At 44.5% G+C, this 18,988-nt stretch overlaps 1 protein-coding gene across 5 annotated transcripts in view; it reads right to left on the minus strand.

Annotated features, from left to right (window-relative positions):
* Positions 1–18,988, minus strand: part of AMOT (angiomotin) — a 68,412-nt gene that overhangs the window by 35,372 nt on the left and 14,052 nt on the right. For 2 of the 5 annotated variants that reach the window (XM_005227926.4, XM_005227927.4), the window contains 5 exons: positions 17,029–17,177; positions 14,478–15,411; positions 7,329–7,827; positions 2,131–2,275; positions 1,118–1,210 (listed from right to left, as the gene is read on the minus strand). In XM_005227926.4, coding sequence (XP_005227983.1) covers positions 1,118–1,210; positions 2,131–2,275; positions 7,329–7,827; positions 14,478–15,349 — 1,609 coding nt within the window. In that variant the 5' untranslated portion in view covers positions 15,350–15,411; positions 17,029–17,177. Of the gene's footprint in view, positions 1–1,117; positions 1,211–2,130; positions 2,276–7,328; positions 7,828–14,477; positions 15,412–17,028; positions 17,178–18,988 lie in introns of those variants that run through there. The other 3 variants (XM_005227929.4, XM_005227928.5, NM_001206309.1) reach the window with 2 other exon arrangements.

Here is an 18,988-nt window from a genome sequence, read left to right on the forward strand (position 1 = left end):
CTTCACAACAACTTACACTAAGCACTGATGACACCAGAAAAGCAACATTCCTTCCTCTAAGGCAAACTGACAAAAGAACAGGAAGCTCAGGGAAATGAGGAAGGAAAAAAAAAAAGCCCCAGCTCTGAAGCCAAAGCACAAGAGAGCAACCCAGGAAGGGAGGGGGATATTGTAAGTGAAGATCAAACAAACTTGTAAAAGCTGACTGGAAGCTGCATGGAATGACCTGAAAGGGTCACGTGGAGGCCCAACAAAGATGCGGCCTGATGGATCCCCACGAAGTACTTCTCCAGCTGAGAACCACACTGGTGGAGGCCGAGGGTAGCAGCCACCAGGCCTTGGGCATCTGCAGAAGTCAGAGGAGATAATCTATTTCCTCCGGACTTGTCTCTCCCTATGGACTCAATCCACTGTGTAGTTTTTTACTGCTGCTTTTACTGCGGCAGTTGGAAAGAATGAAGCATTGTCTAGCTGGGTGGAGTCCATTAGGGACCCGATAAAGAAAAAGATTAATTCATTGTCCTGGTCCTAGGAGTATTTCCAGACAAAGGAAACAATATTAGGAGGAAGACATAGCTCTGCCCTCCCGCACAACCTCCAACTCCACACTAGAGTCACTAGTTGAGGCCTTAGCCGTGGTTCCCCTCTAGTTCCCCTTGCAATCCTCCAATATGGAATCATATGATATAAAAAGGGTGTTGACTGGAGCCCCAGGTACAGGTTAGGTATTCTAAGCGGTCCTACGTGGTAATCTCATGTCTTCCAGAACCAGCAGATGCAGCCTTCAATGATAAGTACCTTCAATATGAAGGGATCCCAAGTTTACCGAGGTCCTTTTCAGCTAGCTATGACAAAAAGCCAGAATTCCAAGGGGCTTCTCTGTTTTAATACAGAAGGAGTTATGTTGATGTGACTTGATGTTGTGGCAAGCAGCCTTCGTGGCCAGAAGGAAAAAAACACAATCTCCCAACTTGATGCTTGAACAGGAAAAAGAATCCTTAGATGACATTCACTCTTCGCTGGCTGTTTTAGGGGGCTATATAGAACTGCATAACCTTTTCATACACCTCACTCCCACTCGTACATGAATACCTGCTGCTGAAGCTTTCAGACTTACTTTTTGCAAAGAGCTGAGAGATGGTTTTTCTGGTATCTTCTGACCCCTCATATTCCTTCTCTGCAAGCTGCTTGTTGGCCGTCTCCAGACGCTCTGTGGAATTTGGAGACAATCAACAGGGCCCTGAGGACAAACTTCCAAGCACAAGCTATTTGCCCTCTAAATTCTGATCTTGAGCAAAACAAGCCTGTCTCTTCTTATTACACAAGAAGGGGTGACACAGACAAAGGTTTGCAAACGTGGATCCCAAAACAACACTAGACCATGAAGGGAAAGTAGGAGGCAAGTACTTTAACACTTTCACTCCTCACTGGCAAAACCTAAGTCCAAATTCCTAGATTCCATCCAAGAAATCTGTCCCTGAATATATGATATTTTTCATTCACTGGGAAAAAAGAGCACCAGGGTTATTATAAAATGTTTAAATTTAAATGTTTATAAAATCTTTAAAGCTGGAAAGGAAGACAAGTAGCATAGACTATGGGGGCAGGCCAACTGAGTCCAAGAGACCTGAGAGGAATACCGTCTGATTTACACATCAGTTCATCCCCCTTTGATTAAGAAAGCTTAGGAATAGACATGACTATAGTCACAAAAACCTAGCCCGTCTATGCTCTGCAATTTGCTGACTATCCCAGTGCGCTGGACAAGACCTAGAAGCCTTACCATGTGTTCCTTAGCTTAGCCCTTCCCTTTACCACCCTTTTTTAAAATTGAAGTATAGTTGATTTAATTGTGTTAATTTCTGCTATACAGCAAAGTGATTCTGAGATATATCTATATACACATTCTTTTTTATATTCTTTTCACTGAAGTTTATCAAAGGGATTTTTTTTTTAATTGACTGCTAGAGGTACTGGTAGGCTCTGACCTCCCTTTCTATCATAGAATATTGAATATAGTTCTCTGTGCTATACAGTAGGACCTTGTTGTTTACAGTAGGACCTTGTGGTTTATAGTAGGACCTCGTTCCCTTTAATGTCTTGACTGATGCCTTTCAGTGATTCTCTCACCTCTCAGATCCCTGTTGAAGTCATGCATTCTCCGAATCTCGCCCTCAAGCTTGTTTCTCATTGCTTTCTCCAGGGCCTCTCTTTTGGAGGATGACTTGACAAGGTTCTCATATGCCTCTGAGACTCGCTGGATTTCTGTCTCCACCTGAACAACAACAAAAATGAAAGACAGTGATGATGGTAGGAAGTGGATGGGGGAAGAAGATCTGAAAACATATATGCAAATCCTTAATGATAACTTCTCCCAGGGATTCATGGATAGCCAGGAGGCAATCATAACACAGTCAGAGGGAGGAGGGAGGAGGGTTCAGGATGGGGAACACAGGTATACCTGTGGCAGATTCATTTCGATATTTGGCAAAACTAATAAAATATTGTAAAGTTTAAAAATAAAATTAAAAAAAAAAGAAAAGTTTTCAGGATAAATTTCTAAGTTCAACCTCAAGCTCAGTAATTAACTTACCAGTCCCCAAGATTTCCTTAGGTTAAAAACAAATATGTTTATCTGTCTTCAGAGAAGGTTGTAGGAGAGGATAAATTTCATAAGTATAGTTACAAATGATTTTCCTTTCCTTTCTTAATTTAGAAAATAATAATAATGTATATAGTTACTGCAAAGCATTTAAAGGGTTTTTATATGTTTATTTTGATCTGGGCTGATATTGGCCTACACAAGAGCACCTCTCCCCCATTTTAGGAAAGAGAAGACTGAGATGGCCTTTTACTAGAAGGCAGAGGCAGAGATCAAAACTAAAAACCCTAAGACTCAGCCTCATTAGTTAGTTCAGTTCAATTTAACAAACATTTACCAGGGGCCAAATATTAGAGGAACTCTTTAAAGCACTGTGGGGTGTGTAAATATGAATAAGGACATTACAACTGCCCTCAAGAAGCTTTCAATCTAATCAAGTAAAAGAATACCGGGAAAGATATGTTATTAAGAAAAGCTGGAGTAGTGTTATAAATTGTAGGGGAGAAAGAGGTTGTTCCTGTTTGGGGGTGAAGGGAGAGGAGAATTTCAGGGAGGAGGTGGCATTTACAGTCAGATCCTGAAAGCTGGGTTAAATTTCAACGATCAGAGGTGAGGGGAAGGGTATTCTATTCTAAGTGAGCGAATGCATTCCCAGAATGACCAGTAGTCTCATTTGGCTGGACACTGTGGGGTACACAGGGAGAAGCTGGTAAGATCTGGCTGCAAAGATAGATTGGAGTCAGATCATAAAAGGGCTTTAATGCCAGGCATTTGGACTTTATCCCATAGTTAGTGGGACACCGTAACAGATTTTTTAACAGAAATTCATGATTAGAGTTGTGTTTTATGACACTCCAGCAAATCTTGTAAAAGGTAAACACACACACAACCTCAAAGAGAAAGGATCCCGCCCTGAATCAGCCCGAATTGGGAAGAAAATAAGAAATCTGACTCCAGAGTCTCTCTGGAACCAGTAGAGCTTCACTGTACATATCACAACCACAGAGATATTTGCATATGATTTGTATAAGACAAGTAAACCCCATTGCCTATTAAGTAATTTTCAAGTTAAATCTGACTCCTGCAACCATTCTGCATTCCTTCTCAGCTTTTCACTATCCTCCTTAACAAAGCTCAGGCTACTTTAGGGGGAGAAATATTAGCACCACCCCCACCCCATGGGAGACTCAGGGAAAGGTGGGGTTACCAAACAACTCTGACTGCACCTGCCCCAGCTCCAGCATGATGCCTGAGGCGGGACTGCCTGCAAACAAATGAAGCTTACACCACAGAAAAGAGCAGACTTGAGAGTGTTTTTTTCCTTGCAGATGGTACCAAGATAGCAGCACAGAAGGTGAAAACTGGTGAATGGCATTTAGAGACAAGATCTGCAAGGCCTGAGCCCAATAAAGCTTTTGCATGAAATTCAAGTGCTTGGTAGAGAAAATAAACATTTCTATTTGAAAGAGCAGGCTTGGTGCTGGTCTGTTCTGGGCTGTCTTCAGAGTACAAAGTTTTCTAGTGCCCCATAGAATGCCACACCTGGAAGGCAGTCCCCTTTGTTTATGTTTTTATGGAAGTATATTTGATGTACAATATTGTAGAAGTTATAGGTGTACAATATAGTGAGTCCCTATTTTTAAAGGTTGTACTCTATTTATAGTTATATAAAATTTGGGCTATATTACTCATGCAGTGAAAGTTGCTCAGTCGTGTCTGATTCTTTGCGACCCCCTGGACTATACAGTCCATGGAATTCTCCAGGCCAGAATACCGGAGTGGGTAGACATTCCCTCCTCCAGGGAATCTTCCCAACCCAGGGATCGAACCCAGATCTCCCACATTGAAGGTGGATTATTAACCATCTGAGCCATCAGGGAAGCCCAAGAATACTAGAGTGGGTAGCCTAACCCTTCTCCAGTGGATCTTCCCAACCCAGGAATTGAACCCAAGGGTCTCCTGCATTGCAGGTGGATTATTTACCAGGTGAGCTACCAGGGAAGCTGGCGTTGTGTAATATATTCTTGTAGCCTATTTTATACCTAATAGTTTGTGCCTCTTATTTCCCTCCCCTTATGTTGCTCCTCCCTCCTTCCCTCTCCCCACTGAGTATCACTAGTTTGTTCTCTGTATCTCTGAGTCTGCTTCTCTTTTGTTATATTCACTAGTTTGATGTATTTTTTAGACTCTTCATATAAGTGATATCATACAGTATTTTTTTTTCTGACTTATTTCACTTATCATAATACCCTCCAGGTCCATCCATGTTGTTGCAAATGGCAGAATTTCATTCTCTTTATGCCTGAGCAGTATTCCATTGTGTGTGTGTGTGTGTGTGTATGTATATATACACACACACCACATCTTCTTTATTCATTCATCTGTTGATGGACACTTAGGTTGCTTCCATATCTTGGCTATCCTACACAATGCTCCTATGAACACTGGGGTGCATGCATCTTCTTGAATTATTATTTTTTTTTTTCAGATGTACATCCAGCAGTGGAACTGCTGAGTCATATGATAGTTCTATTTTTAGTTTTTTGGGAAACCTCCATATTCTTTTCCATAGTGGCTACATCAATTTACCTTCCTACTGGCAGTGTATAAGGGTTCCTTTTATTCCGCATCCTCATGGAAGGCAGTCCCTTTACTCAAGTTGTTCAGAGTACTATTTCAAGACATTGTACCAATCCTTTCCCTATACCGTTTGTAGATACTGCCCCCACTAAAAGGGCAAGTTGTACATCTGTCAACAGGAAAAGGAGTCAGAAGGGCATATCCATCCGTTTGGTCTGTGGTGGGAGGTGAGGGGAGAGAGAGGATGGTAGTGGGTTTCCAGGTTGATTCTATCTACTTATTCCCCTCATGAGCCTCAGGCCTTCTTATTTTTTCCAGCACAAGCTGACATCTACCTTATTCCCCTCATTTGTCCTCTTCTAACCCACCTGTGCCTCTAACCCACTGCAGCATCGGGTCAGGTTTCACTTCTCCCAGCACTCAAGCTGTCCCAATTGCACTTGGTTGAGGCATCTTTCCCCATAATGGAGAACAAAACAACAACCCAGACTCTGTTCTGCTGCACTTCCCTGCCACCCATCTTCCCCCTCAAAAAAAAAAAAAAAAAAAATTCACTATCCTCTAGAAAGGAGAGTCTGTAGAAGATCTGGGTTCACCCTTCATTTACTACATCAAAGATGGGGCCAGGGCCACCACAAATAAGAGTTTAGGGAGCAGTATCAACTGTTAAACCTAATCAGCCAAACTGGACCCGTCTGCTTATAGTGTGTGAGTACCAATGGGATGGAACAGGGGCAGGTATGAGAGAAGAGGGAAAATTTTAAATTGGGGGCAAAGCCAGGAAGAAACATTTCTCACTCAACAACCCCCATCCATCCAGACTTGGGAACATTAGGTGCAGTAAAGGCATTTTTTTGTTCCGTAAAAATACTTAGCTGATAATAAGCCCTCCTCTCCTTTAGGACTCAGATCTGGTGTTTACATAGGCAATGGCACCCCTCCAGTACTCTTGCCTGGAAAATCCCATGGACGGAGGAGCCTGTTAGGTTGCAGTCCACGGTGTCGCTAAGAGTCGGACATGACTGAGCGACTTCACTTTCACTTTTCACTTTCATGCACTGGAGAAGGAAATGGCAACCCACTCCAATGTTCTTGCCTGGAGAATCCCAGATGGGAGAGCCTGGTGGGCTGCCGTCTATGGGGTCGCACAGAGTCGGACACGACTGAAGCGACTTAGCAGCAGCAGCAGCTTAATTCAGGCCCCTGAAATTTCCACTGTTGGGTGTCTCCTGAGGATAGAGTTACTGAACAATATCAGGCAACCTCCCTTCCCTCCTCCACCTTCATCCTCACATCCCTGAGCAGTCTGCATTGTCTGGGAGATCAAACCAAAGGAGCTCCACAATGACAGAAGTTGCAAAGAGGCTGTCAAAGGCAGAACCCTATTCACCACCAGCCACAGGAAGCCAAGAGCTAAGGTTCCTAGCTTAGGGCATTCAAGACCTAAAGTCCCAGCTGCAAAAGACTCAGGAGGGGCCCAGGGAAGAATGTGAACTTGGGACATACACTCCTTTTGCTACTTCCTTAGCCTCGGGCTGTCACCTGTCACCCATCTGTGGTGTGCTAAACCCCTCCTGCCCCCCACACACACCAGAGGAGAGCAGATGTTTCATTTGAGCTGCAAGGAAGGACCAACGCAAGAAGGGGGGAAAGGAAAGGGGATTGAAAAAGAGTTACAATGAAAACTACCACTTGGAAAACTCTAGGCCCTTTCCAGAACAAGGCAGGTCAGGATCTAACTTCAATGATGAGATTTTTCTGGGAACTATGGATTTATAGTTAAGATTCAAATTCAGTATTTTGTATTTGGTAAAATATAATCAAAAGGAAAAGTCTTTATGCTGGCAGGTACTTCTCCTACACAGCCCTCTCCAGTGTTCTTGACCTTCTGAAGCAGTTTCCCTGCCTTTCGTAATTCTCAAACACTCAGTTAAGCTTTCTTGGGGGCTACAGTTTCTGTGAAATGTTACTTCTAGATAGAGAGGCAGAAGGTTTTTTTAAAGTTTGCTCCATCTAACCTTCAGATATAAGAATCCTGAAGACTTGCCCATAAGTCATACAGGGACGCACAAGTGGACACTTTTATATCAATATTAAACAAATAAGATTTCAAAAAGACTCAAATAGCCCCATACGGAGATCTCACCTTCTGCAGTCTCGCCACCTTCTCATAGCATCCTTCCAACTCCTGCCGCAAGTTCCGGTTCTCATCTGAGAGAATCTCAACCATCTGCTGGGCTCTGGAAACAATGGCAAAAGGGTCGGCTGGCATTGGCTGATATGAAGCAGACGACTGCTGAGCTCGTGGCATAGCGGAATAGCCTTCTCCTGGCTGCTGCTGCTGCTGGTGATGGTGGTGATGGTGTGGCTGTGGCTGCTGTGGCTGCTGTTGACTCAGGCCAGGCTGGGGGAGACGGTAATGATCCCCCTGGTGAGCCTGGTTAGGAAGGAAATGCTGCTGTGGCCTAGGCAGGTGAGCCGAGTGGTCTCCTTGGTTGGGGACCAAGGGGTGTTGGGCAGGAGACAATCTAGTAGATGGTGGAGACTGCAGCAAGGGCAAGGAACCCCCAGATGTGAGGGAAGAAGTAGGGCTGTGAGGCTGAGAGTTCCGGGCTGACAAAGGCAATGAGATGTCCTGTGTTGGCCTGGAAAACATGGAGGGTGTACTCAGGTTAAGCTCCCACTTGAAGGCACAAGAAAGGGAGATGTGGAGTCTCCCAGGCTCCCCCACACAGGTGCAAAATGAGGAGCAGGCAGGGTTGGACTACAAGGTCTCTACCGAGACCTCTCCAGTCCCTTCCACGCCTGGCCTCCTCTCAATACCTGACCCACAGAGGTGTGATCCTATGGAGGACAGATCAGATGATCTCAAAGGTTGCTTTGTGAAAATCAAAGTAATGCATCCTTATACACTTGTTTCTCAAGTCTAAGCATTTCAAATGCGTCTTTGACAACGTAATTGTCACCTCATGATTTTAAACTAAGCTTTTTCTGGCATACTGTATGTGGCCCTGCACACAGAAAGGGTCACAGAAAGTTTGTTCCACTTGCCCAGAAGGAAAGAGCAAACCATCATCAAATCTGCCCCTCATCTTGTTATCTGCAACTCTCTTGGATAATTCATATAGTCAGAAAAAACTACCTGAGGATATACAGGTACTTACTACATTAGAGACACCAAATAATTATTGTTGATGACAGTTGTTAATAACTGAATGATGCTTTTTAGCAGCAATAATTCCAAGAGTTGGAAGGGATTACAAGTAACACTATCATACAATTTGTGATGTACTGAATCACAAAATGTAAGGACTGGAAAGGCCTTAAATAAATCATTTAGTCCAACTCTTTCAGTGGACAGAGGGGGAAACTGAGGTCCAGAGAGGGGAAGTATTCTGCCAAATATTACAGAGTGAGTTAGAAGCAGTGCCAGGGTAGAACCTAAGAGCCATTTTCAGGTTCTTTCTACTACTATTAAATAAAATGCACTGATTTGTAGTGATGTTCAGATTCCCAACCTATTACTTACAGAAAGTTCCAGATAGAGAACTTTGGCACATGGTTTAATGTGACTTTTCCATTTTGGTACCTAATACTGGACTATGAGCCATTAATGGAAACAGTGTATGCAAATGGATCATTTCCACCATTGCCACAACCAGGAAGAATATCTGTCAGTATACACCAAACACACACAAATAATGTTCACCTCCCTGCCCCTACCCAGTTAACCTAATATACTCCCACATCCACTGGATGCCTGTCCTACAGTTGGTATTTCTCAATCCAGGGAAGACAGATGGCTAAGAGCACAGGATTTGGATCCCAACAGAGTTTGGAGACCTTTCCTACTGCTTACTAGCTGTGTAACCTTGCTCAAGTTACTTCATCTGCATGAGCCTATTTTGTTTCCGAGGTCACAAATGAATTACTAAAATACTGGGCTCTTCTCAGTGTTGAATTACAAACAGTCTCATATCTACCTCCCAATGAGAATGGTTGACCCTGTTAGTGATTTTACTTATGGGATATCCACTTAATCTTTGCACTAAATTGCATAAAATTTGTGGTGAAACTGGGACAAATCACCAGGAGCAATTAACTTTTAACTGGCATTCCTGATGCTAAAGCACATTCCCTCCCACACATACTCCAATTATCATTACTGTTCATTTATCTGTCACTATAAGAGATCCTTACTATGACGGATTTTTACCGCTACAAAACCATTCCAAACACTTGCTCACACATACCCAATAACCCAGATGTTCACCAGAGCCCTCAAACCTATTCAAGTTGAAGGTTGTTGCTCAGCCCCATCAGTGCCTCTGGTATACCCACATTCTTCCAATTTCACATATCTGTCAGTATAAATAATTACTGAATACTAAAGTGGGCAAACTACTACTTGTGGACAGAATAATTCACATGGTTTTCATGATGACAACTGGAAAGTTGCTACCCTACATAACCCTTATGTCTGAGAGTTCAAAGCACTCATGCAATCAGACGCATGGGAGCTGTTTATAAACTTACGTGGGGGGAGTCTGTCTCCATTTTTCATACTGTGGATCTTTAGTTTCCTCAAAGGTTAAATGGTCTATGTACTCTCCTTCCACTTTGAGTAAGAGCTATTATAAATTGGGTTGACCAAAAAGTTCATTTGAGTTTTTCAAAACATCTTACAGAAAAGCCTGAATGAACTTTTTGGCCAACCCGAGCTAAAATATGGCAGCCTGGGGTCTGTTAGGGCTTATGTCTCAGGCAGAAAAGAGGGGTTGAAATTTCATGTTCTCTAATCCAGTCCTCAAATTTTAAGGAGAAAATGACCATACTAACGTTCATCCTCATTGCCAGGATGTGTAAACCCAAGGCCTGGTAGGTGTTCTCTTTTAAAGAGTGAACGCCCAGCTGTGAAGTGGGCTTCCTCCCCTCAGCTCCCTGGGTCCTACCAGCAACCTAGACCTCTCTCTCAAACAGAATAGCCACTGACCTCTCTCCCACCTGTAGACCAAAAGGCCTCCCCATGCCCTGGACAGAACATGGCCTCCCAGGGGCCTCATGGAAGGGGTGACCACAAGGTGCCTGGAAGGAGGCTCCAGAGTTGGATAAGCCCAGGATGGCAGTGACCATGGCCACGACTGTGGGCTCTGTCAGAGATAAATGGAGAAGAGGCAGCTGCCTTTCACATTTCCCAGACTGGAAAAGGAAGCAGATTTCTATGCACCGTGCTGTTGGGAAAACTGAGGCGGTCCGACCCTGGCAGGTTTGCAAACACGAAGCAAGGTTTGGGCAGTTGTAAAAGAAGAGAAAGCCCTCCAGCCAACGAACTCCATCTGGATCTCAGCATCCGCCCACCATGAAAAAGCAGGACAGTACTAATGCTTGTGTGAATTTCCCCCTGAGAGAAGGGGACTGAGGAACGACGGGTGTGGGAGAGAGCTGGGGGAATGTCAGAGGAAGCAAACCTACACTCAAGATAGAGTAACTGTAATAATGGTAATAAGGGTGTCAGCTGGATGAGCGGCACTCTCCCCAGCTCCTTCCACTGACATATTAACCAGAACAACAAGGCGCATGCAAACAACAGAATCACATGATCCCATGGAAGCCCTGACCTGCCTCCCTGCCCCTTCCCTCCCTTTGTCCTTCTCCTTCCTAAGACAACCTGGGCCTCCGGTTCTCTTGGAAAAGGAGACCTGACAGACACATGGGACAGAGGCCAGGGACCAAAATCAGCATCTCCCTGAAGCCAGGGAAGATCCCCACCCAGAGACAGCTTGTGAGGACACAAATGGAAAGCAATCAAGCTGACACTGCAACTTATACCCTGCCCCCTCGCTGACCAGAGCCCCCACTCTTCCCAGACACATGTCACCCCAACCCCCCATCCCAGCCCCCCAATGCACGCAAGACAGTCCTAGCCTACACGTACGCAAGCTCCCCCATACACCCTCTCACCAGATCAGGTGCCAACAGCCTGGAACCCAATTTATTCTCCCCACAGAAACTGCCTTTCTCAGGCTCTGTGATGGTCACTCTCTGAAGTCTGGAGAGGGCTGCAAATTCCTGATTGTTTCTCTTGCACAACCAACTCTGCTCTGAGCTACAGAGTTAGGTCACCCTTAGATTCCACTAAACAAGGATTTCAAGAAACCTCAGATCTGGGCACGATATCAACAACTGAAAGGAGGTGGCTGCTTTACAAACAGAAAGGATTTGATTTTTAAAAGCAGTTGATAAATGCATAAACCCCGGCTGCAGAAAAGGCTCAGCACTTAGACAAAGATTCAACAAACTTTTAATTCTTCAGATGGCTTGGCCTTGTCTCCCATCTGGAGTTCAGGGCATTCAGGATATTTATTTTTTAAGTGGGGAGGAGGGGATAGGGAAAATAAAGTAATAAAAAAGACTGTTTATAACACTGTGTTCATCTTAACAGCAAATCTCTAGCATTTCACAGCACCTCTGAAGAAGAAAATGGCACCCCACTCCAGTACTCTTGCCTGGAAAAATCCCATGGATGGAGGAGCCTGGTGGGCTACAGTCCATGGGGTCACAAAGAGTCGGACACAACTGAACGTCTTCACTTCACTTCTGAAGGTCAACAAAGGTTTTTTTGGACAACAATTTGCTCAAAGAGCTTGCTCTGAATCTTGATCTGTAATTTGTGGATTAAGAACTAAGTATTTTGTCTTCTAATTGTTTGGTACTAGCAGCAGTTACTTGGAAAGGTACTCAAAAACTGTCTAGCTAGTTGGTTTAAAAGAAATAAAGGAGGAAAAACGTGCCTCCACCTAAAATGGTACACTTATGGAAAGCCATTCAAGGTCCTCCCTTTGGCAGGCATTCATCAACATGTGCCACACCCTCACCCCAGGCTCTGCAAAAATTTTATTGCCAGTTTGTCTGCTGCAGACCCAAAACTCACAAAGAGCATCTTCTGATTAGGATTGTTTTAGGCTTGACTTTTCATTGAGCATGGGCTTTCCAGGTAGCTCAGTGGTAAGGAATCTGCCTGCAATGCAGGAGGTACAGGTTCGATTCCTGGGTAAGGGAGATCCTCTGGAGAAGGAAATGACAACCCCCCAGTATTCTTGGCTGGAGAATTCCATGGACAGAGGAGCCTGGAGGGCTACAGTCCATGGGACTGCAAAGAGCTCGACACAACTGAGCATGCAGGCACATTCATTGAGCATATCAAGCACCCTATTTCTCTCCCATAGAGGGGGGAAAAAAAAACATCATTTCTCTCCCATAGAGAAAAAAAACAAAGCTATTTCCACAAACCTGTGTGTTAAAATACTGCTCAAGAGACGATAATCAGTGTGGGCTCTACTGCTTTGGGAAGCAGAGCAAGAGACCCATAGATAACATAGGAGGGAGGAGAAAATTCAAATCTCTTATGGTTAAATATATGCAACTAAGTTTCTCTGGTGGTTTAATCAGTATGGAAAGAAAAAAAAAACAAAACAAAACAAAAAACCTCTTTGGGCTCCTTAGTATTTATTTAGGCAGATCAAAGGGCTTTTCCATCTAGCTTCAAACACTGTGGGAGTCATTTCAGATCGCAAACAATACTCCTGAATGAGTTCTGAAAATAGCTTTCCTGGGAAGGCGGGCCATGTGCTAAGCGGGGCTTGGATTCTGCTCCACACCCCAGCCAACACATTCCCCTCCCACAAGGCAATACACACACATCCCATCCACATACAGGAGGGAGTCCCCCCAGACTCTTCCATGCTGATGAGAAGAGAAAAACAAACCCCCCCAGCTTCACTGACATGTTGCTGGCTTGCATGGGTCTGCACTAAGCTAAGCAGTCCAATGGACCAACCCCTCCCCGGGTCTTTTACTGGGCAGATGGGAATCGGATTCTTGCTCATTTAAACCGGAAGGGCCCTGTCCCTTACCCCATTTCCTGTTCCAAGCCACTTATCAGAAGTTAGGCTCCTGCCCTTTGAAAGCTGCACAGCAGAGGTTGAAAAGGGTTAGGAAATCAACCTGAGTTAAGGAAAAAAAAAAATCCTAAACTAGCAAAGTTAGGAGTGGAGCCCAAAGTGAATTGCCTCTGGCTAAAAAACAGGACCTGAAGGTGAAAAAAGTAAAATACCAGGAAATGCCAGGTGCATTCTCCTACCTTCACCCTACTCCACCCCTTGACTGCCTTCTTTCTCTCCTGAGTCACCCACTATACTTCAAGCCAAGAGACTCTTTCCCAAATGAGTAAGAGGGGACAGGAGACAAAAAGTTAGACATCAAAGAGATCATAGGCCTGGTCTGGGGGCTGCCTATGGAAAAAAGCCACCCATAATTACCCATGGTAATCAGGCAGGAATACCACATATAACTTTCATCGTTTTTGTCCAACCCTGAAACCTTCCCTCTGTCCCATACGCTGAAATACTCCTGACTGGAGACATGGCCCCAATAGGAACAATGAACAGAATCAAGGAATCATAAGGTCTAGTTGATACAGCAATAAGTCAACAGGCCTCTGAATAATTCAGAACTATATTTAGGGATTAATGAATATTCAAAACAGTCCTCCTAAACTAATGGCAAGTTGTACAGAAGCCATGGGAATATTTTTTTCTTCTGCATTTTAGCATTTGACCAAAACTTCTATACAATATGAGGTGAATTTAACTTAGATGTTTAAAAACATCACGGGCAACTACTAAACTCACTACATAAGAAAGATTAAGCAGCCCAGACTTCGTGAACTGCAAGCAAGTACAAGGCTAGTCACATGCTGAACCTGTACATATAGAGTTCTCCCAACAATAATATCCAGATGTTTGTTTAGTGTCTGAGCGAATCATGGTAATTCTGCAGAAAGATTTGTTTGCAGAAATTAGTGAAAAGAATTTTTTGGAAGAGAATAAATGAAAGTGATAGGATATTCCAGACTCAAGTGCAAGATAATTTACTTGCCCTCAAAGGAAGGCTTAATAACACACAAGAAAAGGAACACTGACTCTTCCTTCAATCTCCCAGGAGACTGGACAGTGAAATGCTACTGAAATCAAGACTTGTGCTCCCGTTCAGCCACTAGGCAGTTGAGGCCATGCTCAACCTATAAAGTCAAGGATATGTTAATTACAGGACTAATGATGTCTGAAGAAGGGTACAAGTTCAGGTTGGCAGGACATTTACTAAGCCGAGGGCCAGCCATGCATTGCAGAGTTTGTTACACCAAATGCCTGCCCATTACTTCCCTTAAGGTTCCCGACACACAGCAGAAGCTGGTTGGGGATGAGGTCAGGGAATGACAGAAAGGGAACTGTCTTACCTGGCTGCTCCATACTCAGGGGGATGCTGATACCTCATCAGTTGCCCCTCTGTTCTCCCTGGCTGGTTCAGACGATGCTCACTATAGTAGTGCCCTGGCTCTTGGGGCTTGCACACTATGGATTGGGGTGGCATGCCCTTGAAGGGATACTCTGGTGGGGGGCCTCGATGTTCCATGCCCTTCAGGCTATGCTGGCTGGGAGGTGGCCCTTGGGCCTTGTAGAAATCACTGGAACTTGTGGGATTCTTGTACAGGTCATTGGGTTGTGGTGGGGAGAGAGGAGCGCTGGTAACAGGTGGATGGGCCTTAACTCCGCTGGTAGCCAGTGACATCTGCATGAGTCGTTCACTCAGGGAGCGAACATGTCCTTGCTTAAGATCTCTGAGTCCTTCATCCTGGTGCATCTTTCCAGGATTGAGCCGCTGAACTGATGGGCGTCCCTCAGTCCTCATCTTCTGGTTGGTCACGCCAGTGACATAGAAGGCAGCTCCGACACTGGCATGCTGTTGGCCCCGAAAATACTGGGACTGGACCTTGGCTTCCTCATAGGTCGGGAGTTCTTCATTATTCTGCATCCGAGGAGACAGCTGTTTCTCCATGATGATGTTTTCTGACTGGATTTCCTGCCCCTGAGGTTCCTGTCGGGCAGCATGAGCCACAAGCTGTTGGTGGTGGTCTTGAGGACTCAACACATCATTCTGAGGGCCTGGGTTCCCACTGCCACTGGGGAAAGGAGGGCCGTTCCCTGTGGCTTGCTGGTGTATGGCAAGCAGGTTGCGATTCTCATTGGGATTGCCATAGCGAAGCTGCTCTTGTAGCAGACGCTGCAACACCGTGGTTCCTCCACTTGGCTGTTCATCAGAATTTCTCATCTCTATTGCTGGTGGTGCCTTGTGAAGAGAGAGAGAAATTGGGCACCTGGGCTGCCCTTGACCTGGGAAGGGGAAACAGGAAGCTTAACACCCAGTTGATGGATAAATCAGTCCTCTAAAGGGGGAGAAAATGAGTATTGGGGGCGGGGTGAGGATTTCTCTGCAGAGATCAAGTAGAGAACTGAATCTAGACTTAATCAGTTAATTGTTGACCACTTCTGGCTCTAGCATTGACATGAGGAGGAACTTGGAGGCATACTAGCCCTCCGTTTTCTCTTTTACTTTTAGCCTGGGTTAAGTATTCACTCTTAACTCCTAAAAGGACTGGGGAAACCTGAAGCAGTCAAGTGAGGTTGTCAGAGAGTGCAATTTTCCTAGGCACTTATCAAGTTCATCTCTCTGTATTCTATCAAAATGAAAAATTCAACTCTTAAGGTTGTGGCAGTGGGGGCAGGAAATTACCCCATAGGCAGGATCTGTAAAACAGTTCAGCATGTGGGGGGAGCTACAAAATGTCAAATGATAACTAAGATAAATAAAAAGTGATGAGAGAGCTTGGTTGTACCAGATAGAAATGATCTCTGCTTGATGCAAATCTTTTTCTCTGACCTCATAAAACTCTGAAACATATTTTTTTTTTTAATCCTTTTTGTATTGTCCATTTTGGATGCTCCTTGGCTTAATAAGAGAAGAGCTTGGGATAACTGTTATTGACAAAGTTTCTCTTTCAGCCATCCAGGAATAGTCATTGAGCATTTGTTGTTGTTGTTGGGTACGAGGAGTTTAAAGGGGAAGCCCTCTTTCATTTGAAGTGTGCCTCTGATAGTAGTATAGTATCCACAAATTCATTAGAAACTCATTAAATCTTTGGACAGAATCTGTCTGTCATGTTAAGTCCTGCAATTTGATACTAAGCTTCAGTAGTGAAAATTTTCACCTCAAGGATCTTAAGTAGTGTTGGAGAATGGACATGATGTCACACCAAGTCACAGTTAGGTCAACCTAATCAGCCTCAGGTTCCTAGAGGAGAACTTTGGACTCCTGGCTTCCAGGTCCTGATTTCTATGATATGAAATAGTTTCCAGTGTCTCTGGAAACATGATCCCCTTTGCCTTCAGTCTTACAGGGACTGTCCCAGAAGATGTGTGTGGTAGCTGGAGAAAGGTCGTCACCCTTCCTTTTCTACTTTTCTGATTACTGCTACCTGGTTTCTAATTGTTCTATTGAGCAGTTTGACTCCACAGTTAACCTTCCAGAGGCCCCCTTTAAATCCCATTCATCAGATTCTTGGGGAAGCATATACCAAGGGGCTGAGAAACCTGCCCTTAAGTCCCCTTTCCCTCCCTGCCAATGACCCCTCAGGGATTCCTGTATTTCAACTGTCAGACTGAGATTTTCTATTAGGCTGACAAGTATAACAAATCTCTCTTGGTGCCTTAAACTGGAAAGATGATTACCAAATTACTTCTCCTCTGTCAAAAGAAAAATAGAAATGGGAGTGTGTATGGTTAAAACACCACCACTCAGAAACCCCTCCTGCAAGGCAGGGAGATCCAGACAGTGAGCTGCCCCAGACTCTAAAGAGCACACCACCCTCTCCCACCCCACAGCCACCCGACCCCGGACACACACAGGTTCACACACACACACCGGCACCCATGCACAGTGATGGTCCATACCTATTTCTGCTTTCTTTTAGGCTTAAAGCCTTGCTCAGGATAGGGAATTCTTGCTTATGAGCAGCTCCAGAAACCGCAACAGTAGATTCCCTCTGCCCTAACACTCAGGTTCAGGGTAATCGTCGCCAAGAGTCCAACCACTGGTCACTCTGAAATGGTCAGGAGGGGGAGGGGGAGAAACAAAAATGTCGTTTCTATTTTGCCACCAATGGCCAACAGTTAACCAAACCAGTTCTTCCAAGGGGATGACTTCTCCTCCCGTTTTTTTTTTTTTTTTTTGCCTTTTATGTGAATGGCAGAGTCCGTTTCCACAAGGACAAAAGGCAATCTCACTCTGGTGGCTGTATTCAGGAGGCCAGCCAGTCTCGTGGAGATAGAAATGTGCAAGATGGCTCTGTCATAGCCTCACAGCCCTCAGGAGCTGTTGCTCCCATTCTGAGTTGGAATGGTAGTTTAATCACTAAGTCATGTCTGACTCTTGCGACACCATGGACTGTAGCCCATCAGGCTTCTCTATCCATAAGATTTTCCAGGCAAGAATACTGGAGTGGGTTGCCATTTCCTTCTCCAGGGGATCTTCCCAACCCAGGTCTCCTGTATTGCAGGCAGATTCTTTACCAGCTGAGCTACCACAGAGTTGGAATGGTAGGTGATGACAAAAGCTGTAACTACCATCACCTTGAGAGTGCGACCTTTAAACTGCTATCAATAGCAGGGTAAGTGAGTGAGGCTCACTGGCCCACATCCCAGAAGGGAAAGCAGTCATCAGAAGGTAGATTTTAGTAAAAAAAAAGAACGCTTGGTGAAGCTCCTGATTAACGGCTACAGCCTCAGAGGGCCAGAAGAAAATCCCAACTTCTTGTCAACCAAGCCATTAAGTATTTATTGCATCCTGGCTATTCCAGATATTTGCCAGCCTCACGCTAGACACAATGAGGGATAGAAATGACACACAATATATAGTTCCTGCCCTCACAGAGCTTACAATCTGATCAACAGTCCATCCATTCTTACTAGAGTAGCAAAAGTGATGGCCCTTCTCCACACAGCAGCAACTCTTCTCTGAGAAGATGGCTCCACTTGCTTTCTCAGTGCTTCCACTGCCCCAGTATCTCCACGCAAGGAAACTACTAGACTCACATTATAGAGACTAGATGCAAATGCCCACCAGATATGGATTTGAGATAGTCCTCACTTTGAATGACTCCTTTGACCCTCAGCAAAAAGCCCTGCAGTTCCAACCAAAATGGTTATGAAACTGAGGGGTTGAGGTGAGAGGCACATGATCTACATTCCTATTTTCTGCCCTGGACTAGCCATGACTCACTCATATCACTTAAAGGAAAGCCTTTAATCTGCACCAGGGACGCCATTTGAGGAGCAAAGCAATGCAAAGGAAGCACACCCGCGTCCCCGTGCTTTGGGAGCATGTCCAAAACATCCAAGTTAGAAAAAAAATCTACAAAACTGCACGGTGATTAATTTAACATTATTTCCTTGCAATGTTGCCAAAAATAAAGTGAACAGATACAGAGTGAACAAACACGGATATTTGTCTTTCCATCTTGTCTCGGTCCAATATATAATGACAATCAAAAAGCAAAATCATCTCCAGTATGCAAGATAATTGTTTTAGGCTGTCTCCCCTAATTTCAAAAGCAGAGGAACAACTTCTAATTGGAATCAAAGCTGGGCTGCTAACAGAGCTATGGTAAATAACTGCTGTGTTTCTATTGCCCAATTTTGAACAAAATGGTTGTCTTTTTTTTTTAAATGAAACACACAGAAAACAGGGTTTTAAACTTGAGCCCCTGGTGAGAAACCACCATGACTCTTTTCCAGGACTACTTAGATTCTTCATGCTGATTTTGACTGGCTTGCTCCTAATACCCAGTTCCTCACCAAGAAAACTTATCCAACATCTTGCTCTCTTCCTTCAATTTTGTCCCCTCTCCTCCAT

This window comes from Bos taurus, chromosome X (assembly GCF_002263795.3).
Source record: "Bos taurus isolate L1 Dominette 01449 registration number 42190680 breed Hereford chromosome X, ARS-UCD2.0, whole genome shotgun sequence".
Taxonomy (NCBI): domain Eukaryota; kingdom Metazoa; phylum Chordata; class Mammalia; order Artiodactyla; family Bovidae; genus Bos; species Bos taurus.